The 26,002-nt window shown below is 43.2% G+C and overlaps 1 protein-coding gene across 1 annotated transcript in view; it reads left to right on the top strand.

The window, feature by feature from the left end:
- LOC124775242 (TGF-beta-activated kinase 1 and MAP3K7-binding protein 3) overlaps nucleotides 1–26,002 on the top strand; it is a 526,363-nt gene that overhangs the window by 222,212 nt on the left and 278,149 nt on the right. Inside the window, exon 4 of the mRNA XM_047250080.1 lies at nucleotides 21,493–22,048. Within this exon, the coding sequence (XP_047106036.1) occupies nucleotides 21,493–22,048 (556 nt within the window). The remainder of the gene's footprint in view (nucleotides 1–21,492; nucleotides 22,049–26,002) is intronic.

Raw genomic sequence — 26,002 nt, 5'->3', positions numbered from 1 at the left:
TAAAGGTAAGGCGACCGCTCGCGATAAGCGGGAAATCCGGGTTCTAGTCACGGTCCAGCATAAAGTTTCACTGTCGTCATTCCATTATACAGCTGATGGTTGTCCGTATTCGCAACTGCGAATACGTTTAATGTGTTTACAGAAAGTTGCCGAAATACGCTGATGAGCCACAGTATTATGACCACTTGCTTAGGAGGCTTGGTCCATCTTTGGGACGCTGTTCTAGTTGGCATGTATCCGACAAGTTCTTGGTAACTTTTTGGGATAAGTGGCACCAGAGCTGGTGACACATATCATTGTCCCGGTGTATTCCATAGGTTCTGAAGAGGAGTTAAATTTGATGGCCAATACATCAAATGAGTTAGTCTCATGCTCTTCAAACCACTGTAGTGCGTTTCTGGCCTTGTGACAGGGGCATTTATAGCTCTGGAAGATTTCATCGCTGTCGGGGAAGACATCAGGCATTAAGTGAACCAGGTGGTCCACAATAATATTCACGTAGTCCACAGCTGCCATGGTGTCTTCGATTATTACCACGGGTCCCATGGAAGCTTAGATGACTGTCTCACACGGCATAATACTGCCCCCGCCGGTCTGTGTCCGTGACGTGGTACATGTTTCGAGCAGCCATTCGCTTGGATGACGGCGTGTAAGGACACGACCATCGACGTGGTGTATCAAGAAATGTGAATCACACGTCCAACGTTTCCATTGACCCATGATCCAGCGTAGATGATCCCTTGAGCAATGCAGTCGTAACTGAAGATGTTCTGGTGAACATGAGAACATTCAGGATTCGTCTGCTGCGGAGCCCCGTGTTCAACAGAGTGCGCTGAATGGTGTGTTCTGAAACACTTGTGCCTGTACCAACACAGTAGTCTGTCGTAAAATTCGATATAGATCACCGCGTATTCTGCTTTACAGAACGTATTGTCCTGCTTTACAGAGAAGACAAGCCTCTATCCTCTACATTATGGGATGAGGTGTGGACTTGCAATACATTGTTGCCTTCTCATGATTTCGCCGTCCTTGAACCATTTTGTGCCGATGCTCACGACCTAGTGCTCGAACGCTATTTCCCAGATGCTCGTTCCCAGTCACAGGGCCATAACAACCTTGCCTTCTTGTCAGTGGACGACCACCATTTATAGTCCGCATCCTCGCTATAATAATTCCCCATCGTCGCTCGCCTTTTCCACCGGACTTTCGTACACCGAGGTGACAAAAGTCCTGGGGTAACTCCTAATATCGTGTCGGACCTCCTTTAGCCCGATGTAGTGCAGCAACTCGAAGTTTCTTGGACTCAACACGTCGTTGGAAACGCCCTGCAGAAATATTGAGCTATGCTGCCACTATAGCCGTCCATAATTGCGAAAGTGTTGCCGGTGCAAGATTTTGTGGATGGACTGACCTCTCGATTATATCCCATAAATGTTCGATGGGATTCATGTCTGGCGATTTGAGTGGCCAAATCGTTTGCTTGAATTGCCCAGAATGTCCTTCAAACCAATCGCGAACAGTTGTGTCGCGGTCACATGGCTCATTGTCATCCTTAAAAATTCCTTCGTTGAATGGTTGCAAATGGTCTCCAAGTAGCCGAACATAACCATTTCCAGTCACTGATCGGTTCACTTGTCCGCCCCCGGTAGCTGAGTGGTCAGCGCGACAGACTGTCAATCCTAGCCGGCCGCGGTGGTCTAGCGGTTCTAGGCGCTCAGTCCGGAACCGAGCGACTGCTACGGTCTCAGGTTCGAATCCTGCCTCGGGCATGGATGTGTGTGATGTCCTTAGGTTAGTTAGGTTTAAGTAGTTCTACGTTCTAGGGGACTGATGACCACAGATGTTAAGTCCCATAGTGCTCAGAGCCATTTGAACCATTTGTCAATCCTAAGGGCCCGGGTTCGATTCCCGGCTGAGTCGGAGATTTTCTCCGCTCAGGGACTGGGTGTTGTGTTGTCCTACTCATCATCAGTTCATCCTCTTTAGTGGTTTTTTTGCATCTCCTAAGTGTTCTGCCAATAAACGGCAGTTTTTGGTTCGCGTTCCCCATAACATTATCTCTGTGATCATTCCAATTTATGTTGTTCGTAATTGTTATCTCTAGATATTTAATTGAACAGACAGTCTTTAGATTTGTGTGATTTATCATGTAACTGAAGTGTAATGCGTTCCTTTGGGATCTCATGCAGATTACCTCACACTTTTCATTTTTTTACAATCAATTGCCATTTTTCGCACTTTTGAGATATTTTGCATAAATCATTTTGGAGCTGGTTTTGATCTATTGATGACTTTACTAGACGGTAAATGACAGCATCATTTGCAAACAATCCAAGAGGGCTGCTGAGATTGTCTCCTAAACCGTTTATAGAACACTTCCTTTGGGAACGTCAGATATTGCTTCTGACTTCGTCGATGTCCCCCCGTCGCTTACTACGAACTGTGGCCTTCCTGACAGCAAATCACGAATTCAGTTGCACAATTCAGAGGTGGCTAGACTCACCTTCTGTACAACGACGGGTCAAACCCGCGTCCGACTATCCAGATTTAAGTTTTCCGTGATTTCCCAAAATCGCTCTAGGCAAATACTAGGGTGGTTCCATTGAAAGGTCACCGCCGATTTCCTTCCCCGTCCTTGACACCATCCAAGCTTGCGCTCCGCCTCTAATGACGTCAATGTCGACGAGACGTTAAACCCACCTTCCTTCGTATAACTGAGACAATACTCTATAGACACGCAGTTTGATTAGAAGCCACTTGTGAGGAACGTTATTAAAAGCGTTCTGGAAATACAGAAATATGCAATCAATTTGAGATCCCCTGCGTATAGCACCTATTACTTCATGAGAAATAAAGAGCTAGTTGTGTAGCACAAGAACGGCATTTTCTGAATCCGTGCTATGTACCAATAGATCATTTTCTTCGAGGTAATTCATAATGTTCGAACACGGTATACGTTGCAGAATCCTTCCGCAAATTGACGTCAGCGATACGGGTCTGTACTTCAGCGGATTACTCCTGTTTCCTTTCCTGAGCACTAGTGTGACGTATGCAACTTTTCAATCTTTAGATGCTTGTGTTTCGTCAAGCGAACGGTTGTATATGATTGCTGAATGCGGAGCTATTACATCAGCGCGCTATGAAAGGAACTTAATTGGTATGCCGTCTGGACCAGAAGAGGAAGATTTGGCGTTATTAAGTGATTTGAGTTGCTTCGTTACATCGAGGATATCTACTTTTAAGTTACTCGTGTTTGCTGCAGTACTTGATTGGAATTCTATTTATCTCGTCGTCTGTGGTGAAGGAATTTCGGAAAACCGTATCTAGTAACTCCGTTTTAGTGGCACTGCCTTCGGTAACATTACCATCCCTATGGTGCAGAGCAGGTATTGATTGTGTCTTGCGGCTAGCGTACTTAATATACGACCAGAATCTCTTTGTCTCGAAACCTGGCAGAAAATCCAAAGTTTTGCTGTGGGAACTATTTTAAGCCTCTCGCATTGAAATCCGCGCTGAATTTCTAGCTAATGTGAAACTTTGCAGAACGTAGGGATTTTGCGTTCTTTTAAATTTGACATTTAGATACCTTAGATGTAGGTTGCGTAGAGTACTGACATTTGCTTCCCTAGATATCAGTGTGAACTTGTAACCTCCCCCCTCACTTATCGACCTTAATGACAGTGAGAAATTAAACCGCGTGTACCTAATGGAAATTTGGGAAAAGCAATCGTCACCGAAGTTAATCTATCGGTAAAGAGGGAGGAAAGGGTTACATCTAAATGAAAGGAAAAATGCAAATGAAACTGGTGGAAATCAATTTTGAAAAGGGGTAAAGTTAATAAAGAAAGTAAATGTGCGGCCGTTACGTTAACAATTAAGTAGCGGTAATTAGGTATTTGAGATTTGGGGGAAATCACGGTCGCCAGTCCTAAGGACAATTACTATAGTAACTGAAAAAGAAAGGTTATTACACATATAATTAGCACTAGAAGCGTGGCAACTGAAGGTTGACACGTGTAGTGTGAAAACTGAAAGTTTGTCAGAAGTAATAAATTTCGCTACACCCTGACTTAATTTAGCAAAAGAATTAATAAAACCGGAAAATCGAAAGTTAATTTAGTGACTGAAGTTAATAGTGAGCTTTCTTTCTGAAGCACATCGAAATTCAGTAAAATACGGTTAGTCTTGGACTACCTCAACAATCATTTCAAAAGCTACTTGAATCTACGCAATTTAGAAACAAGAGATTTTACTTTGAACTTGAATTAAATGATTCTGAACTATTAACAATAGTAAAATTTAGTACGTACCAAGCTGAGCTGCAGTCACAGGTAAGCTAAAATATGCTAACAAAACTCGCACTCTAAATTTGTGCTCGTGTAACCTAAATATTGTAGCCAGCTACTGAACTTTGAAATTAAAGCAGTGAAATCTAATTATATTATTTTAATGCTGTCGTTTGAATTTCAACGACACTCGGGTTCATTTCGGAAAAGGAAGGGACCCTGCTTGGCAATGCAATTGGGACAATGAGCAACAAAGGTTCATGCTAAGTTGCTGTAATTTTGCGAGGCAAACGGAACAATTTGAAAAGCTGAGGTCTGCCATACAGTTCTGAAACTTTACGTGCTTTTAGTCTTCCTTGTTGGTTGATTGAAGGTTTGAAGCCGTCGATCGAGGAGGTGGCGACAGTCACTCATTGTCGGCCGTCGCTGTTGCAGAAGCTGGATGTTGGCGCGCCTTCTTCTCGACACGGTCACCAGGCGAAACGGGCTCTTGATGTGCGCCAGCTAATGCTTCCCGTCCGCGACACCATGTCAGAAACTATCATCGCGAGTCGAGCGCAATTACATGCTGCCAAACCCCGAAAGCGCGGCAACTCGCGGGAGCGTCACACAACACCTCTCCACTCGCTACTCCCGCCAGACTCTCTCTGTTCCGCCCGCGCTCCACGCGGCAGAGTTAACACTACCAAAGATCCTACAAACTTTGATTCTTCACACGACCTATCGATGTAATCGTTCGATAGCAGTTTTCCCTAGGCAAGACCCAGCGTAAAAATACAAATACTCTTTACACAACAAACCAATTATACATCGACATAAGTGCATAAATATATATATACAAACAGTAAAACAATTACAATATATAAAGAGACAGAAATGTCATATCTTGAGGTAACAAAACAAGGAAAAAAAATAATAGTACAATAGATGGAAATAGGAGGATATGCATTTCCGGCGTTACACGTGCCCCACATTGTCTGAGGATGTTCGTGTAACGTAAACAGACTCAGAAAATGTCCCAAAAAAAGAAACAGCGGAAATGCATATGCTCAAAACATCAACAAAATTTAGCATTCGTCTAATTAATCATAAATCAATTTTTAGACCATAATAATTGAGTGGAGACACTCCTAATCTTATTCCACTCTGTCATCTTGCACAAAATAAAACAGGTTGACAACATATTAAAATCCATAGAAAACATAGAAAATGGTTTAGCTATTCTAAAATTGTCAAAATTCCCAACAGTATCAAGAAATGGAATACTATTTACAAAATTAATCAGAGTACATGGTCATAAAAAACAGGTATATCAAAATACGCAAACTAATAATTAATTACATAGAATACACATATTTATGTAACCTTTTCATAATTAATTTTCTCGTTATGTCCAATTAACGCTAAACAAGAAAATAATATACAGCAGATCGAAAAAAAACATAAATATTGACAGCAGAATCCTTTCACATCAGCTGTCCGGGAAGAAAAGCAACTCCACATTCCGTACTCGCGAGTACAAAGGATGCCGACAGCGGCACAAGAGCCGACAGCGGCACAAGAGCCGACAGCGGCTTCGCCTCGCAAGTATTGTTGCGCCCGCCTGTGCGGCACGCTTGATCTCACTCGCCCTTGTAACGGCGTTTCCAGAACGTCCGTTTCACTGAATTCTTTCGGAAAAACTCACTCCCGAGTAATCTCAAGGAGTCCATAAACACTATCACAGCGGATAACTCAACACTGTCCATCATGACACGCATGTACTAGCCTGAAACTTAAAACAGCGTCTAAGTACATCGGCAATGACTAGTAACTCACATATTTGTGAAATCTTACAGCTATTTACAAAATCATATTTACATTCCTTAATCTACTGTGACTCAGCTGAAAACTTAAACTAGCAGCTTGGATTTTTCAGTTGATTAGATCATGATTAAATTGATTAAAATTAAATTGATTAATCAAAATTAATTACTTATTAATTACAACTTCTTTAATGACCTTGGTCAGTCAAAAGCATGGCAATCTAGCAAATCGTTAAATCTTACACTCTATTTTACATACTGTATAAATTACCCATTGTGTGGTATTAATCGATCCTAGGTTGGTACAATTTCAAGTCTACAATTTTCCGTAAGCATTTGTGTGAGGCATACCAATGACTTTATATGGTCCATTATAAACAAACTTAAATTTAGAGTTTTCATGGTCTATCTCGCTCGATTTCTCATGAGCTTTTACAAGAACTAAGTCTCCGATTGCAAACTTAGCAAAACGCGCTTTAGCGTCATGACGACGTATGCGAACATCGGCTTTTAGCTTCATTACTTCTCGCAAACGATCTTTTTTCACACCAATACTAATGTTAATCCGTGGAGGGAATTTGATTATCTCTTCCAATTCACTTTCTACACTTTTGTCAATGCCGAAATTCCTCATGTTATGGCAGTTCAAACTCATTCCTACGTCAATGTCATCCGGCCAGTTAACAATGTGTATAGGCTGGTATTGCCTATGCACACCGTCTCCTGCCTCGTCAAAACCAACTACCATTGTTTTATCTAGTGACAAACATGTCAAAGTTTTGCTTTCGCAGTTAATCACTGCACGGTACTTTAATAGCCAATCTAACCCGATAATTACTTCCGTAGTTAAGTCTGGCACGACGACAAACTCTTGTTCAAATCGTGCCCCACATATCTCGAAGTTGACAAAAATCTGTTTTGTGACCGGTTTACTGGCCTTCCCAGTAGCACCGATAATTTTCACTCCTGTTACTGGCATAACTACGATGCCACGTCTGTCTTTCAGTAACTCAAATATTTTCCCAGATACAGCACTCAATTCTGCACTGGTGTCAATCAACACGTTTAGTTGTAGGTCGTGCATATTAACAGACACTACTATCTGTCTACACTTGTCCTCGACTGTTTCGTTATTTTCCCACAGTAAATCCTCGTCTATATCCAGGTCACTCCAGAAAAAACCATCCGGCTTTGATCCTAAATTCGGCTTATCTGGCGGCTTTTTCAGCCTCTGTTCACATACAGTTTTAATTTCAACACGTCTGTCCTGAGGCTTAGTCTGTAGCTTCGCCTCCAATACCGAAACCTTTTCCTGTAACTCGTCAACTAGTGAGTGTTGCTTTGCTATCGATTCACTAATTGTCACCTTCGTTGATTCCTCTTTGGTCAGATTGATCTCATCTGCCAATCTACCTGGAGGAATGTGCCCAGCCGCATCTGAAATTACTTCCTCTGGATCTGCGCAACCCACACTGCTACCGTCTGACCGCATAACGTCAGCTCTAACCTCATACACGCTGTAATCTATGTGCTTTTCTACCAATTGTGTCCGGCTATCACTAAAATTTTCGTAATCTTTCCCCTTAATACTCTCGCAATGTTTAAACTGGATGTTCGCGTCGGATGGGTCGGCTACTTCTACCATTACAACTTTCGGTAAAGTCTGCCGGTTAGGGCCAGAACTTTCCGTTACTACTTCAACATTCAACTCCTGCGGGACGAAACACGACGCATCTTGCTCGTGCTCCCCATTAACATCAACTATTTCTAGTAAAGTCTGCCGGTTAGGGCCAGAACTTTCTATCACTTCACAATCACTATCTTCCTGCGGGACGAGACGCGGCAAATCCTGCCCGCGCTCCCCATAAACACTTCTCCCGTACAGGCCCCTATAATCTCTTAGTTCGTCGTATAAGCGACCGAACTGCCTTAACCAGACCTCATCCCTCTCTGCATCTCCTCGCTCGATGACGGACGTTTTATCCGACACCTGATCTTCTTTCAACACTTGCGAATCATTCTTAAACTCAATCTCCAGTTCCGCTGTGGGTATTACAGCTGCCACTTTATAATCGATTTCCGGAACACTACTTAAATTGTTCTCACTGACAGTGAATGTACTTCCTACTGCCGTGTCTACAGCTGATCTACTACTTGTGGGCGCACTCCTTTCTCCTAACACTGGCACACTCTCCCGCCGTTGATTATTCCATACGGAATTTTCATAACGACGACACCTGGGTTTTCTCCTGTTATTGGGCCGCCAAAATTTCTCCACGCCCGGTCGGCCCCTTACCGGCGTGGCTAATGGTTTCCCTGTCTCGTCCCAGCAGATACGCTCCCCGGATGCTGCTGAGGCGGCTGATCACACCCTCTGGCGTTATTACTATTCTGCGCAGCCCGTATCACGCTAGTATGATACTGGTTTCCTTCATTCCGGTTATTATTTGCATTGTACCGATTGTTATTACGGTCCGAACCATTATTGTTGTTGCTGCCATGGTTGCGGTATGCATTATTCCCATGGTTATCGTTGGTGTGGTTGCTGTGGTACCCGTTGTTGTTACCACGGCCTCTACCACTGTCGCGATTATTGCGCCAATTGTCCTCGTCCTCAACTCTTCCCAGGAAATCATTGATTGTCCTGTGATTGCTTCCTACATAGCGTTTAGTATCATCTGGAAGCTTCTTGTAGAGTTCCCAGACTATTTCGGATTCCGTGCGGCGATCACGCAAATATTCCAACTTGCGGATCCAGCCCTCACAAAACTCCTTCATCGAGCCGCGCGAATTCGCATCGAAAGGCCTCGATACGACAAATTGGCGCCAGACACCTTGCTGTTTCTGCTCTGACCAGTATTCAGCCAGAAACAAATTTTTAAACTCGTCAAAAGTCAGGTTCGTAATGTTGAGGTTTAAGCCCCAACGCTTGGCATCACCAGCCAGCACATCAATAACCGCATTAATTTTTCTCTCATTAGTCCATGATCTGGGTAAAACTCTTTCACAATTCTTAATGAAATCCGTCGCGTGTATACCGCCTTTTTTCAAGGGGTCGAACCGCTCCTCTTTCGTCAACAATTCCGAACTATGTGCACAGATTGGCACATAGCTCTGTTTTTCATCAAATTTCTTTTCTAATTCCGACACCCTCGTAATCACTTGGCAAGTGGTTGTCGCAAGCGTTTCCACTTCCCTCTTTTTCTCTTCGCAGATGTTAGCCTGCTTCGTCACTTTGGTATCTACTTCGGATACTAAAGCCTTTAAAGTTTCCACCTTCTGTTGATCCTCTTTTTTCACTAATTGAATTTGTTCCGTCACCTTATTCTCGATGATCGGAGCAACTGCTTCTCCTACACTTTTCTCGATTCTGCTAATTTCGGAATCAAAACGAGTATTTATGCTCGCAATTTCCGCCTGAACGCCTATCATTTCCTGTTTAAGATTACCGATTTCGGTATTAATTACAACAATATCTTCTTTGATTTTATCAACTTTTGTATTAACAACTCCAACATTGTTGTTAACAACATTAATAGCTTTGTTCTGATTGTCTAGCTTTCGTTCAATCTTTTCAGACTGAGCTTCTTGCTTGGCAGACAGAGCTATAATTTCTGCCGATTGACTCTTGATTTCATTAATCAAAACATTCAATAAATCAGTTAAATTCCCGGAGACTACCGGTTTTACTTCCGTAGCTGGTTCCTCTATACATGTTCCCCCGTATTCATCATCAAGGGGTACAGATTTGATTTTCGCTTCCGATTCCGAAACATTTTCTAAAGTTTGGAATTCCATTTCTGCTCTTTGTTGCGTTTCGGCGGTCGCGTCTTTCATGCTAGCCGCCTGCCCCTGAACAATGGGAACCGCCGTGCGCGTTGCCCACTGTTCGACCGATTGTTCCGTATCCAAGTCTACCAAATTTTGGTAATTGTTGCCTTCACTCATTTTAATAATTTTCAATATAAATGCCAAATCTCAAATCTAATTAGGATTCCTCACACTATTTATTCTCGCTGACGTAACGACCATTTCGTAACCAGTACTTTGTTACGAAATTTGCACAATGCAAAATTCGTGTCCAGAACAACCTCAAATTCGAAGATTGTCCTGTCACGGTCGCCACGTGTAACCTCCCCCCTCACTTATCGACCTTAATGACAGTGAGAAATTAAACCGCGTGTACCTAATGGAAATTTGGGAAAAGCAATCGTCACCGAAGTTAATCTATCGGTAAAGAGGGAGGAAAGGGTTACATCTAAATGAAAGGAAAAATGCAAATGAAACTGGTGGAAATCAATTTTGAAAAGGGGTAAAGTTAATAAAGAAAGTAAATGTGCGGCCGTTACGTTAACAATTAAGTAGCGGTAATTAGGTATTTGAGATTTGGGGGAAATCACGGTCGCCAGTCCTAAGGACAATTACTATAGTAACTGAAAAAGAAAGGTTATTACACATATAATTAGCACTAGAAGCGTGGCAACTGAAGGTTGACACGTGTAGTGTGAAAACTGAAAGTTTGTCAGAAGTAATAAATTTCGCTACACCCTGACTTAATTTAGCAAAAGAATTAATAAAACCGGAAAATCGAAAGTTAATTTAGTGACTGAAGTTAATAGTGAGCTTTCTTTCTGAAGCACATCGAAATTCAGTAAAATACGGTTAGTCTTGGACTACCTCAACAATCATTTCAAAAGCTACTTGAATCTACGCAATTTAGAAACAAGAGATTTTACTTTGAACTTGAATTAAATGATTCTGAACTATTAACAATAGTAAAATTTAGTACGTACCAAGCTGAGCTGCAGTCACAGGTAAGCTAAAATATGCTAACAAAACTCGCACTCTAAATTTGTGCTCGTGTAACCTAAATATTGTAGCCAGCTACTGAACTTTGAAATTAAAGCAGTGAAATCTAATTATATTATTTTAATGCTGTCGTTTGAATTTCAACGACACTCGGGTTCATTTCGGAAAAGGAAGGGACCCTGCTTGGCAATGCAATTGGGACAATGAGCAACAAAGGTTCATGCTAAGTTGCTGTAATTTTGCGAGGCAAACGGAACAATTTGAAAAGCTGAGGTCTGCCATACAGTTCTGAAACTTTACGTGCTTTTAGTCTTCCTTGTTGGTTGATTGAAGGTTTGAAGCCGTCGATCGAGGAGGTGGCGACAGTCACTCATTGTCGGCCGTCGCTGTTGCAGAAGCTGGATGTTGGCGCGCCTTCTTCTCGACACGGTCACCAGGCGAAACGGGCTCTTGATGTGCGCCAGCTAATGCTTCCCGTCCGCGACACCATGTCAGAAACTATCATCGCGAGTCGAGCGCAATTACATGCTGCCAAACCCCGAAAGCGCGGCAACTCGCGGGAGCGTCACACAACACCTCTCCACTCGCTACTCCCGCCAGACTCTCTCTGTTCCGCCCGCGCTCCACGCGGCAGAGTTAACACTACCAAAGATCCTACAAACTTTGATTCTTCACACGACCTATCGATGTAATCGTTCGATAGCAGTTTTCCCTAGGCAAGACCCAGCGTAAAAATACAAATACTCTTTACACAACAAACCAATTATACATCGACATAAGTGCATAAATATATATATACAAACAGTAAAACAATTACAATATATAAAGAGACAGAAATGTCATATCTTGAGGTAACAAAACAAGGAAAAAAAATAATAGTACAATAGATGGAAATAGGAGGATATGCATTTCCGGCGTTACAAACTTACCTGTAAAAACTCATTGAGTGGAGTAACTGCCAGATGTTTGAGGTACAGTGAGTTTCAGTACTTCATGGCAAATTAAATTCATAGGGCACGACACGTGCGCAAACTAAGAGTCACTTATGTAAAAATGCCAGTTCTAGAATCTTGCTCGCTCTTGGATAAATTTCTGTCGATACTCGTGATGTCTGGCACAAAAGAGTAAGTCATTGAGTCATCCCCAGTCGGTCCTTAGATTTTTCTGTCATTTATCACTTGTTTCCCCAGTGGCAATGATTTATTAAGGTGAATCACGCGAAGTTGCACCGTAGTGTAGTGTCGACGCTAAACTCTACGTCCCTCTTTAACTGCTGGGTAAGTCAGTTTGATAGTTGGGAGGAAGGCAAGAGCAACATGACAGTGGCTAGTGAAGACCTTGCGGTGCTCAAACCAACTATCGGGTCGACGACAGTTTTATTATTAGACTGAATGTGGCCATTCTGCAGTTTTACTCCCACACCACAAAATAAACGAATATTTTACAAATTTAGTAGTTCATCCATTACAGTAGGACTATTGCATATCGTAGAAATTCATTACCGACTAACGAATATTCCACGAGCGTGCAATAAACGATATGTTTTAAAAGAATTTTTTTTTCTTTTTCAGAGAAGATCCAGGAAACGTAAGAAACTCTGATTTATGTCTACAGTCATATTCACTCAGCAAAGGGTACACAACAAATCGGGAAAAAAAAATTTTAACCATAATTTTAACCAAACTTCGATCTACATATGCTAGTTTATTTTGCTTCTACCAGAGCTGCAACATCTACCAGAGGTTTCTACAGTACTGTATTCTTCGTCTTCGAGTCTACAGTGTAAAAGTGTTCTTGAAAGGATACCACTCCATTTCTATTTTGTACAGTCTGAAAATCTTTATATGAGTAAGTAACGCAGACATACGTCTCAGGCTTTGTGAAAGTATGTGTATATACTATGGAAGTTTATAAGCGGAAGCGCGGATCGGGACTCGCCGATTTGGCTCAAACTGTTTACGTAGAAGCAGGTAGCTGCCCTTCAGATCCCTAGAATATCACGCCTGAGTCGGCCATAGGAAAATGTGAAAAGCTCTCTATAGATTTTCGAGTAGAGTGTGAGGGATTGTTTTCAATAATTTTCAAGTCAGTACCACGGCGCAGTGGTGAAGAAGCGCACTGCCTGGCAACTCACCCACTCGGCTTCGATTCTCGTAGCTACTTTTTTTTCATTTTATTTTATTCCCCGCTATGTTAAACTATTGATTATAAAATTTATATATGTTTAAACAGCTCGATTTCTATACTTAAAATCAATATATTCCATTTAGTTAAGATTAATTACATTAATTAATACATATAAACTGTTTAAATACATACTTTGGAGAAGTTTTGAATGAAAGAAAAATTCATGATAATTCTAGCAATTAATTATTTGCTTTTTATTTATTACTAGAAGTTCATTAAATTTCTACGGTGGTGATTACCAAAGAAACATTTAAAACAAATTTTATTCATGTTGTTGTGGTCTTCAGTCCTGAGACTGGTTTGATGCAGCTCTCCATGCTACTCTATCCTGTGCAAGCTTCTTCATCTCCAAGTACCTACTGCAGCTTACATCCTTCTGAATCTGCTTAGTGTATTCATCTCTTGGTCTTCCTCTACGATTTTTACCCTCCACGCTGCCCTCCAATACTAAATTGGTGATCTCTCGATGTCTCAGAACATGTCCTACCAAACGATCTCTTCTTCTAGTCAAATTGTGCCACAAACTCCTCTTCTCCCCAATTCTATTCAATACCTTCTCATTAGTTATGTGATCTACCCATCTAATCTTCAGCATTCTTCTGTAGCACCACATTTCGAAAGCTTCTATTCTCTTCTTGTCTAAACTATTTATCGTCCACGTTTCACTTCCATACATGGCTACACTCCATACAAATACTTTCAGAAATGACTTCCTGACATTTAAATCTGTACTCGATGTTAACAAATTTTTCTTCTTCAGAAACGCTTTCCTTGCCATTGCCAGTCTACATTTTATATCCTCTCTACTCCGACCATCATCAGTTATTTTGCTTCCAAAATAGCAAAACTCATGTAATACTTTAAGTGTCTCATTTCCTAATCTAATTCCCTCAGCATCACCCGACTTAATTCGATTACATTCCATTATCCTCGTTTTGCTTTTGTTGATGTTCATCTTATACCCTCCTTTCAGGACACTGTCCATTCCGTTCAACTGCTCTTCCAAGTCCTTAGCTGGCTCTGAAAGAATTACAATGTCATCGGCGAACCTCGAAGTTTTTATTTCTTCTCCATGGATTTTAATACCTACTTCGAACTTTTCTTTTGTTTCCTTTATTGCTTGCTCAATATACAGATTGAATAACATCGGGGAGAGGCTACAACCCTGTCTCACTCCCTTCCCAACCACTGCTTCCCTTTCATACCCCTCTACTGAAAAGGCTGCTGCCCCTCTTCAGGAACCACACGTTTGTCTGGCCTCTCAACAGATACCTCTCCGTTGTGGTTGCACCTACGGTACGGCTATCTGTATCGTTGAGGCACGCAAGCCTCCCCACCAACGCAAAGGTCCGTGGGTTCATGGGGGGAGGATTTTATTCATGTCAAGCACATTTTATGAAAGCATATGTTGAGCAAGAAGATTTTTCCGAAATATACTTCAGTGGAAAGCATACTTCATTCAGTTTTTTAAATGAAGATCTTTCCTGTGTCAGTTTTGGTGCATACCAAGAATACCGAATCGTTGGTGTTAAGATAGTAGCACTGAATTGATGCTGCACGATCGAATGTATTTTAACTGCATCCTCTCTTGAGGATAATTCGCCTGTTGTTGTAGGGGCACTTTGTAGTCGTTTAATTAGATTTTTTGACTTGGCGATAGAAATAGAAATCACAGTGCTAAACAGGAGGAGTACATTTGCGTGAAATAATCATCATAGTACACGTTACTTCACCTTGCTCATTGATGAATGTCCCATAATATAATTTCAAATCTGCTTGGCCATCCTACGAATCCATGAGTCGAAGGAATGTATGTTAGCGACTTACGGCTTGAAATCTGTTTCCAAGAATTTTGCGTAAGTTCAGAATGGTTCAAATGGCTCTGAGCACTATGGGAGTTTAACATCTGAGGTCATCAGTCCCCTAGAACTTAGAACTACTTAAACCTAACTAACCTGACATTACACGCATCCATGCCCGAGGCAGGATTCGAACCTGCGACCGCAGCGGTCGCGCGGTTCTAGACTGAAGCGCCTAGAACCGCTCGGCCACAACGGCCGGCTTTGCGTAAGTTTCTTTTGTTAGTTTTCCTGACTTGGAGCGTGTAACGACAACATTCTGACACTCTTCTAATTTCTTGACGGCTGCAGCAACTCGAGTATAAAATTTATTGGTAGGCTCTTACGTACGTGAAAATATATGACGTAACTGTTTCCCTGAAACCGGCAAGACTGTTCTGCACTGTGTAAGAGTAGGTGGTTTTGGACAGATTGAGTTTTTTCATCAAAACGGTCACTGCACCCATGTAATACATTGCCTTGTTATACGTTAATTCATACTGTTATCCAGTCAGGTCAGTGTTAATTAGATAATCAAGGCTGAAGCTCGGCATTATGTCTCGTCTGTTATATACAAAACTTTCCTGCTGCTTCCACTGTTTCTTTTAAATTTGCAACATTCTTCTTGTTGAAAAATTTGGTGGTTTTTCGCTGTCTTACTGAATGTTTACGTTTGAAGCTTTTGACCCGGGTACCATTAGCAGATCAGTAGTGACAGAGTCGTGAGCTCTTAACTTCGCCTTGTGGGTTAAAGCTAGGCTGACTGTGTCTATCAAAAACTATTTCACTGATAAAGCAGTGGAGTGTTGATCCAGCTCCACCGATTAACACTGGTGTAACACGTAGTAGAATTACCTGCGTTGCAAAGACATGGAACGCGTGGACTAGGTCAAGCAAGTCTCGCACAACATCTTATAACTAAGAACGGAATAGAAATTTTGCTCACTGAAATGAAAACCAAATGGGCAAATGATGAGTCACAGTTGCAGTTTTCGTTTTAATTCAGAAATTACGTTTATTACGTTCCAATGTTCTAACAAAAGGGATACGTGCTGCCTGAACATGTCTGCGCGTTTTGTGTTAGCTGTTGAGGCCATCTGGTATACTGGACACTTTTACATACATTACGCTGACTACGAGGGGGCGGACACACTGGTGTCACGTGCTGGCCACGCCATGGTCCGCTAGTATATTCGGTTACCACAGCTGCGAGCGGTAGCTGTGCTACAACGCGGAACAGGCAAGGCGTGGTGGGGAAATGGCCAGTGTTTCGTGATTATTAGAATAAAATAATTTACACTATCGCTTCAGAGAATATCGTCTACTGTCCCAAGAGTGCAGATTCTCGTATGGTATGTATACACCCATTAATAACTGGGTTAGGCACTCTTGTCTGGTAGCTTGTAGCACCCGTCTTCACCTTCGATGTCAGTGACACGACGTGATATGGACTCCGCTCTGATCCATCAATATGCGACGACTAATGAAAATCTGTCTGACCTGTAAAGTGGGGAAACATTTTCATACCGACCCTGAAGAAAGGGAATCCAAAAATGTATGAAAATTGCATAGCAATTGCTTTGACATCACGTGCTAACAAGATTCGCTTAAAAATAGTCTAGAACTGACTAAAACCATACTTGGACAAAGTGTTGCCAAGGGAACAAGCAGGTTTCGGAAAGGGCAGAGGGACCAGAGACCGAAAAGCAAACGTAAGATGGAGCATGGAAAAAGCTAGAGAATATCAACAACACTTACCTGTGTGCTTCATAGACGAAGCAAAGGATTTCACTGTGTAAGTCACTCGAAAATATTGGAAGTTCTAGGTTTTATGGTATCACCAGAGCACCACCTACACGTAATCAGGAAGATGTAAAAATTCAAGAACCAACAGTAAAAATACAATAGAATGTCAGGAACTTTCGGGTAGGGAAAGGAGTTTGTCGGAGATGGATAATATCTCCGTCTCTTTTAAATTTATGTAGTGAATACGTAACGAGAACTGCAGCTCTAACAGACGCGGAAACTGGAACTGAAATGGGAGGTATTTAATCAACAAGTCGTGATACGAGTATGAAACAACACTTATAGTGGGCTATCGTGAGAGACTGCAGAAATTTTTGCAAGGGAGGGCAAAATTTGTCTCTGCCCAAAAACTAGTTTTGACAAGAAATGTATAAAACTTATTGCACCTCAAATGAGTGATAGTTATCTACTTATGGTAGATAATTAATCTACTAAATTAATTTAATAAGAGTAGATTAATTTGGTACCTGTATCGTAAGCATATTTCGATAGTATCTGCAAAGTACATCTGTTCCACATCTACACGGAAGAGCCAAAGAAACTGGTACACCTGATTAATATCGCGTAGGGCCCCCGCTAGCACGCAGAAGTGCCGCAACACCACGTGGCATGGACTCGACTAATGTCTGATGTAGTGCTGGAGGGAAATGACACCATGAATCATACAGGGCTGACCATAAATCGGTAAGAGTACGAGTGAGTGGAGAGGTCCTCTGAACAGCACTTTGCAAGGCATCCCATATATGCTCAATAATGTTCATGTGTGGGGAGTTTGATGGCCAGCGGAAGTGTTTAAACTCAGAGGAGTGTTCCTGGAGACACTCTGTAACAAGTCTGGACGTGAGGGGTGTCGCATTGTCCTACTGAAATTACCCAAGCCCGTTGGAATGCACAATGGACATGAATGGATGCAGGTGATCAGACAGGGTGCTTACGTACATGTCATCTGTCAGAGTCGTCTCTAGACGTATCAGGGGTCCCATATCACTCCAACTGCACACACCCCACACCATTACAGAGCCTGCACCAGCTTGAACAATCCCCTGCTGACATTCAGGGTCCATGGACTCCTGAGGTTGTCTCCATACCCGTACACGTCCATCCGCTCGATACAATTTGATTCAATTGGTTCAAATGGCTCTAAGCACTATGGGACTTAACATCTTAGGTCATCAGTTCCATAGACTTAGAAACTACTAACTAACCTAAAGACATCACACACATCCATGCCCGAGGCAGGATTCGAACCTGCGACCGTAGCAGCAGCGCGGTTCTGGACTGAAGTGCTTAGAACCGCTCGGCCACAGCGGCTGGCAATACAATTTGAAACGAGACTCGTCCAACCAGGCAACATGTTTACAGTCATGAACAGTCCAATGTCGGTGTTGACGGGCCCAGGCGAGGCGTAAAGCATTGCGTCGCGCAGTGATCAAGGGTACATTAGTGGGCCTTCGGCTCCGAAAGCCCATATCAATGATGTTCCGTTGAGTCGTTCGCACGCTGACACTTGTTAATGCCTCAGCAATTTGCGGAAGGGTAGCACTTCTGTCGCGTTGAACGATGCTCTTTCCGTCGTTCATATTCCTGATATTCACGGTACACTCGAGAAATTGTCGTACGGGAAAATCCCCATTGCATCGCTACCTCGGGGACGCTGTGTCCCACCGCCTTTGTGCCGACTATAACACCACTTTTAAACTCACTTAAATCTTGATAATCTGCCATAGTAGCAGCAGTAACCGATCTAACAACAGCGGCAGACACTTGTTGATTATATAGGCATTGCCGACCGCAGCACCGTATTCTGCCTTTGTACATATCTCTGCATTTGAATACGCATGTATATACCAGTGTCTTTGGTGCTTCAGTGTACATCTACATGTACAATTCCTCAAGCTGCTTTGCGGCCTGTGGCAGAGGGTAGTCTGTACACCATTGTCACCCCTTTTCTTGTTCCAGTCGCGTATGACTCGTGGGAAGAACGATTGCCGGTAAGACTGAGTGTGGGCTTGAATCGCTCTAACGGTATCTTAATCGTCTTTTGGCGAGATATACTTAGGTCGAATCAGTATATTTGTTGGGTCTTCTAGGAACTTATACTCTCGGAACAGTAAACAAGAACTGCTCTCTTTGCAGCGTCTACCACTAGAATTCGTTGATCATTTCCATGATGCTTTCGTGTTTTCTAAATGACTTTACGCTTTCTAAATGAACCTGTAACAAAACGCATTGGTCGTCTTTGAATCTATTCTATTTTCTCTATCTGTCCAATCTTTTACGGATCCCATTCCGACGAACATTATTGAAATACTGGTATATTACTGATATGGATGCCCTATTTTTGATTCAACATCTGCATTTACGTCCTCATTGATGAAATCCATGGGATTCAACGAGTTATCAAATAAAGCTAAAAAAAAAGTCACAAAAATAATTTATTCATACTCCCATAATGTTAGGCAGGTTGAGACAAAAAATTACAAATCTGAAATAGGAGAAAAAGGCAGAACTATTGAGAAAGTCCTGCTGGATATAAACAAAAAAGGCCACATCAGTACCCTTCGCAGTGCAGAAACAGTGAATAAACTTTAAAAATTTGTTATTCGTAGTTGAAGTCATGTATAATACTATGTTTGCTTATAAAACGTCATATGTGTTCACGTTAATGGATTTATTATATTACTTTCACGATTTCTATTTTTAGTGGTGACTGGAATAACTGAAGTTGGTAAAAATGTGTTTTGGAAGCTCCATTTCTTTTGGTTGGTTAGGTAAAATGTACCTAGCCCGGGACATTTACAACTAGATCAATGTGGGAAACCTCCGAAAGTATCCTCAAATTTGGAGGTAGAATCAACTTTTAGCAGCCTAGGACTTCACAAAGGTAATCCTCGTTTCTCTAGTTGTCGCAATATTGTGCACACATGTCAACTAGAATGCAGAATCCTTATCTTTGTGACTGCATGTTGCCCTGCATCCACCCATAGACTTTATGAGGACCTCAGTCCTGGAGAGAACGTTTCTTCAGCTTAGAAGTTTCATATTTTTATCCCTCTCTTCTATCGCGGGAAATGATTTAATTTTTTCGACTGATGTGTTTGGGCTCAAGTATAGACGAACACACATACAGTGTAGCGTTGCTGTGTGCAGGAAAAGCTCTGTCAATTAAAAGTGAATGCAGAATCGGCAAGCTATCATGGGTCTCCTTTTGCCACAGACAAATAGTAGACTAGAACTGTGATTCCGTTGCGCTTCAAGGGATGTCAAGCGTGGAAAGGGCGTCCGTATGGGAATTGGTGACGGATGACAGGTACGTATACTGCTGCCCTATTTATTTGTAGGGAATCTGCGACGGAATACCTGCGCCATGGTGTTAGACACGTTCCCATCTGCAGCTCGGTAAGGGCTGATCACGAAACAGAAAAAAATTGAGGATATTGTTTTGGCATGGTTCTGGGGACGTTCCTATCCATGTTGTCTGCCAGGGTGAGTTGGGCCAACGGTAAAATTCGGAGGCGGTGGTGTTATGGTGTGGTCGTGTTTTTCATGGAGGGGCCTTGCACCCTTGTTGTTTTACGTGGCATCATCACAGCACAGGCCTACAATGAAGTTTTAAGCACCTTCTTGCTTCCGACTGTCGAAGAGCAATTGGGAGATGGCGATTGCATCTTTCAACACGATCGAGCACCAGTTCATAATGCACGGCCTGTGGCGGACTGGGTTAGGTTAGGTTAGGTTAGTGGTGTTTAACGTCCCGTCGACAACGAGGTCATTAAGAGACGGAGCGCAAGCTCGGGTTAGGGGAGGATGGGGAAGGAAATCGGCCGTGCTCTTTCAAAGGAACCATCCCGGCATTTGCCTGAAACGATTTAGGGAAATCACGGAAAACCTAAATCAGGATGGCCGGAGACGGGATTGAACCGTCGTCCTCCCGAATGCGAGTCCAGTGTGCTAACCACTGCGCCACCTCGCTCGGTGTGGCGGATTGTTTACACGACAATAACATTCCTGTAATGGACTGGCCTGCACAGAGTCCTAACCTGAGTCCTATAGAACACCTTTGGCATGTTTTGGAACGCCGACTTCGTGCCAGGCCTCACCGACCGACATCGATACCTCTCCTCAGTGCAGCACTCCGTGAAGAATGGGCTGCCATTCCCCAAGAAACCTTCCAGTACCTTACTGAACGGATGCCTGCGAGAGTGGAAGCTGCCATCAAGGCTAAGGGTGGGCCAACGCCGTATTTAATTCCAGCATTACCGATGCAGGGCGCCACGAATCTGTACGTCATTTTCAGCCAGGTGTCCGGATACTTTTGATCACCTAGTGAATGTGAGAACTGTGTTGTTGTGTTGGAAACTGACTTCTCTTGTCCCCCTCTTTCCCAACTAGACACACACACACACACACACACACACACACACACACAGTGCGGGCGGCTATGCTGGACCGAATAAAACACTGAAAGTACGCTGGAAGAAATGCGAAAAGAAGTGAGAAAGTGGTCTAGAGCTAAATTTGAAGAAAACAAAAATTCATCGTCATTCTATAAATGCCTGCCACAGAAAGATTTCCGCGTCCGTGGGAAGAAGAGGAAGTCACTGGGTGCCACGTTAGAAAATTTGGTGAGAGAGCAGATTTTGATAGCCCTTAGAAGTAGCACGTGTGACTGTGTGCACTGTAACCGCAGTAGTTTTACTTCCGAACAAAGAAAAGTGAGGCACGGCCAGCGGTGTAGAGCGTGTTGCTGTGTTCCGGCAGGAGGGCGGCGGCACGTCCTACTCGCTGAGCGTCAACTGCAGCGTGGAGCGCGTGCTGGACTCGCGCGTGCGCACCTCCTTGCGGCTGGAGCCCACGCCGCACTACGCGCCGCCGTTCGCGCCGTCGCAGTCGCAGCCGCAGCAGGCGCGCTCCGTCACCTCCGTCAACCTGACGCTGCGCTCGCCGCGCACAGACGGCCCGCAGCCGCCCGTCGACGTGACGTCGTCGGCCGCGACGCGCGGCCGCCAGCAGCTCAGCTACTCGACGGCCAGCTGGGACCCGGCGCAGGGCTTCCAGTCGCAGCTGCGCATCTGCATCGGGCCCGGCGGCGCCGGCTCGGTGCAGGCGGCGCGCACGCGGCCCGCCCCTGCGCCCGCGGCGCCGCCTCCCGCCCCTGCGCCCGTTCGCGTGCCCTCGGCGGCGCCGCCCCCTGCCGCCGCGCCGCCCTCGCCGCCCCCGTCGCCGCCTCTCGCCCCAGACACGCCGACGGACGAGGAGCTGCTACGGGCGCAGGTGCGCTCCCTCGGCGGCGACCACCTGCGACCCTACACGCAAGGTAAACTCATCCTAACTATTACCCTCACTTAACAGCGCAACTTCGTAGACCCTTCCGTAAAAGCTGTACAGGAGCCCTCATACGTTCAATAATATTGTGAAATTGCCAGTATATTGACCATCTGAGGGCGCGAATTGTCGTATTGTTAATATTAGTAACATTGACGAACGGTATTGATTCCCCCCCAAAAAAATTTTAATGTTACCAATATATACTGAACTGTTAGTAGAAGCATTGACAGTTTGACAATATTCGCAATTCAGATACTGAGAGAGCTTTATGATCACACTACACGACGTTAGTGTGCGCTGTATATGTTTTCAGTTTGTGTTTGTAAATGTCATTCCAGGGATTCAATTTCTCGGGTAGTCTTTTAATACAATACATTTTTAATAGCCCTCTGCAGCGGTAGTCATTATACACTGGTTACAAAATTTTTAGGACGAAAGTAACTTTCGCATGCCAACTAACATTGCTTGAGGAAATTTGAACCATAGATAGAAAGATCTGCTACAGTAGAGTACAGAAGGAAACTGAAAGAAATATGCAATGAACCTAACAGAAATGACACTTTTATTCAAAGACTAAAAGGTACAGTGGCGTCTCAGTGATTTTTGATGGTCTCCTGGACATTAAAATAGTCGGAACATGGTCCTTAATAGGGTGTGTGATCACCACCGACGGCCATGCATGTTCTGCAAAGTGCTCATTTGGTGGCCATAATTTTTGTAAATATTTCTTGTGGTAGGGCGTTCCATTCCTCCAGCGGCGCAGTTAACAAAGGCTGGACGGTCGTTGGTGTACGTGGACGTGTTACAGTCCGTTTCCTCAAAGCATGTCACAAGTACTTGATGGTGTTTTAAGTCGGGGAATGGGTAAAGCCGGTCCATTCGCCGAATATCCTCCCGTTCCAGGAGCTGCTCCACCTGCGTTCCATTCATCCAACAGTGCAATTTACAACTGTTGGATGGTCGTTAGTGCCTGTAGATGTACTGCAGTACGTCTCCCCAACGTATGCCACTCGTGCTAGATGCGTTTAAGTTGGGGGAAGAGGTAGCCCAGTCTATTCAGCGATATCCTCTCGTTCCAAGAGCTCTTCCACCTGTTCGACCGAAAAAATGAAGCCGAATGAACAGCTGCAAGGCGTGCATGGTAAAGGAATGAAGTGTCACAATAACTTTGACCGGTGAGTGGTGCCGTATTCAAAGATTTAGAGGTCAGGACGCCCATACAATATTATACCTCCCCACACAATACCTGGATCACCGAAACAATCATGTTCGGCAATGTTCGTGGGTCCATTGCCTACCCTCATATGAAGAGATTTGGGAACTCGTAATGCATCCAGGAACGTGGTAGAACATAGTTGTTAAACAGAAGTCAGACGTGGCGGTAGTGCCTACAACATCCCTACCTATGGTCCACTAGTCTCCAAGGACGCGAGAAGTCCATGCTTCTGAATCTCAGAGGCTGAGATGATTTGTCACCGGGGATCTCGTGTCAGTATTTTCATTTATTATGTGAGATGTTGTGCGTTTCATTGTAGTCTAGAAGATTGCAGTATTTGACTCTTCACGTTGCCTGCAATGTATGTTGATCAGCTCGTCCACGTTTGTTCCCTGTACAGCTATCTGTCAAAATTGTCACTTAAAGGGTGCAAACATCTGCAGGTGTTAATGTCCGTGTTGACCATAGGGATCTACTCTGGTTGGTTCCCCTTAATACTAACCAAGATGTAAGTAAGGGCACTCAAACTAGTCCTTGTAGAATCTCGACTTGGGTTAAGCGATGTGTAAATGGTTATAACGTGAGATTTTAGTAAGTTTTCAGTGAATATCAGTGTGGAGAAGCACTAACTTATACGTTTTAATATGGCTAAAACATAGTAGCGTAGTCTTTCACTATAGAATTAATATGTCACGACACAAGTCACATTGTACAAATACGTCGTAGGAGCAGTAGATCAGGAAATTAGATGTTTAGATCTCATCTTTTTAGTCGCAAGTAAAGCAAATGTCAGACTGTACATTAATGTTGCGAAAGTGATCGTTGTTTATGAAAAATCGTGTTTATAACACATTTCTGCTTACTTTATTGGCATGCTGCGTGACCAGGGACAAGAGGTAAATGGCACTTACGTAAAGAATGTCACCGATGGTGTTTGCTTTACTGACATGGGATTGTCACAGAACTATCGAAATTCTAAATGGCAGGTGCTTCCGCAAAGACGAGTATTAAACCCCAGTTACGAACCTCCAACATTTAAGGAGTCAGTTTATTACGACGAACTGTCTGAGATTGCGGAGTATTATATGATACCAAAAATATAGAAACACGGCGAGAAACGCATGCTTAAACATAAACACAGGTGCTAGCCAGGCTTACTGGTTGCTGCGACGTCGAGAAATAAATAAGACAGTATTCTTGAGCAACTGCGCTCAAGTTACATGAGAACGAGTTGTCTTTAAATTTTATTTTAACAATTATTAATACCTTCTTCAGAGGAGCTTCTATTGGTTCTCTTTTCAGTTGTGGTGTCCGCTAACGCATGTGATTGACCACTTTTAAAGTAACACAGTTTTTTTAATATCACTCGCAGTCAACATTTAAATAAAGTTACCAGCAAATTTGTAAACTGTTCATTAAATAAATACACAAGTATGACAAAACGAGATATTCATGCTATATTCATTTACTGTGTAATTGTGGCGGATACGATGTTCTGAAAAACATTTACATAATAGAACATGTAGAAAAGACGCCGTAAATCAATAAATAAAATAGGTGCTGGTACGTAACTTTCAGGTATGATATGTGTAGTGCAATGCTATCATCTGAGATAACGTTTGCTGAAATCGCATGAAGTGATTAAATGTTAATTCTCCGTTGCGAGAGATTAACTTATGTAGTTTTAAAGATTTTGACATATTGTCGTGTAACTGGATGCGCCTCATTCATCTGAGATCGCAAATGTATTCAGATTGGAATAAAATAATATTTGAACCATCAGTTGCTTTTATTTTAACCCCAAATATCAACTGGTTTCAGTCTTGGATCATCTTCACGGATAAGGGTTAAAATGGTTTAAGCCACCACATTACATTAGCCATTACTTAAATAATGTGTAATGCGTGCCATGAATATCAGTATACGGCACAGGACTTTTAGAAGCAAACATACGAATACTAAATGCACACAGCTCTGTACGCAGAGCCGTGTACATTTAGTACTGTAAGCAATGACTAATGTAATGTGGTGGCTTAAAAGATTTTAAACCTTATCCGTGAAGATGGCCCAAGACTGAAACCGACTGATATTTGGGTTTAAAATAAAAGGAACTGATGGTTCAAATGTGCATTTTGTTCATTAGTTAACAGCTGTTGACAGTCACCTTCAAAAAATGTTGTACAGATTTGCTTTAGTACTTGATGTGAATTGTTACAGACTCACAGAGAGCCGCAAGAAGCCGTCTTTCAGTTTGTCTCAAAGCCCGCCATTGCTGGGAGCAGAGCCGGCTCTCTTAAGCCACCAACGCTTCGTCCGAATTCCCCATACAGAGATTTTCCCCATATTCGGTGCTTTAGCTGACACCCTTGCGCCCGGCTCGTCTGCAGCGGCCGCGTGACGTCTTCGTCCCGTCGACTCGCACGCAGCTCGGAAAGGAAATTCACCTTACCTGTACGAATTGTAGGCGGGCGACTACCTCGCCTTCATACACATTTCATTGCGGTGGTGTGTTTCACCACGAACGGCACGTGTGTAATGTTATCAGTGCGTTGTACGCGTCGCTTGTGATCAGAACAGTGTTGTGTATAGTTGTGAGTGCGTTATGTCGGAACTAAGTGAACTCGGACGTGAACAAATTGTTGTGCTCGTGTGGTGGACACTTCCGTCATTAAGGCAGCCGATGTGTTTGGCGTATCAAGAGATACCTTATCGAAGGTTTATACCGCA

This window comes from Schistocerca piceifrons, chromosome 2 (assembly GCF_021461385.2).
Source record: "Schistocerca piceifrons isolate TAMUIC-IGC-003096 chromosome 2, iqSchPice1.1, whole genome shotgun sequence".
In the NCBI taxonomy this organism is placed as follows: Eukaryota; Metazoa; Arthropoda; class Insecta; order Orthoptera; family Acrididae; genus Schistocerca; species Schistocerca piceifrons.
Note: the sequence above shows the minus strand (reverse complement) of the source record. Positions and strands in the feature narration are given on the sequence as shown.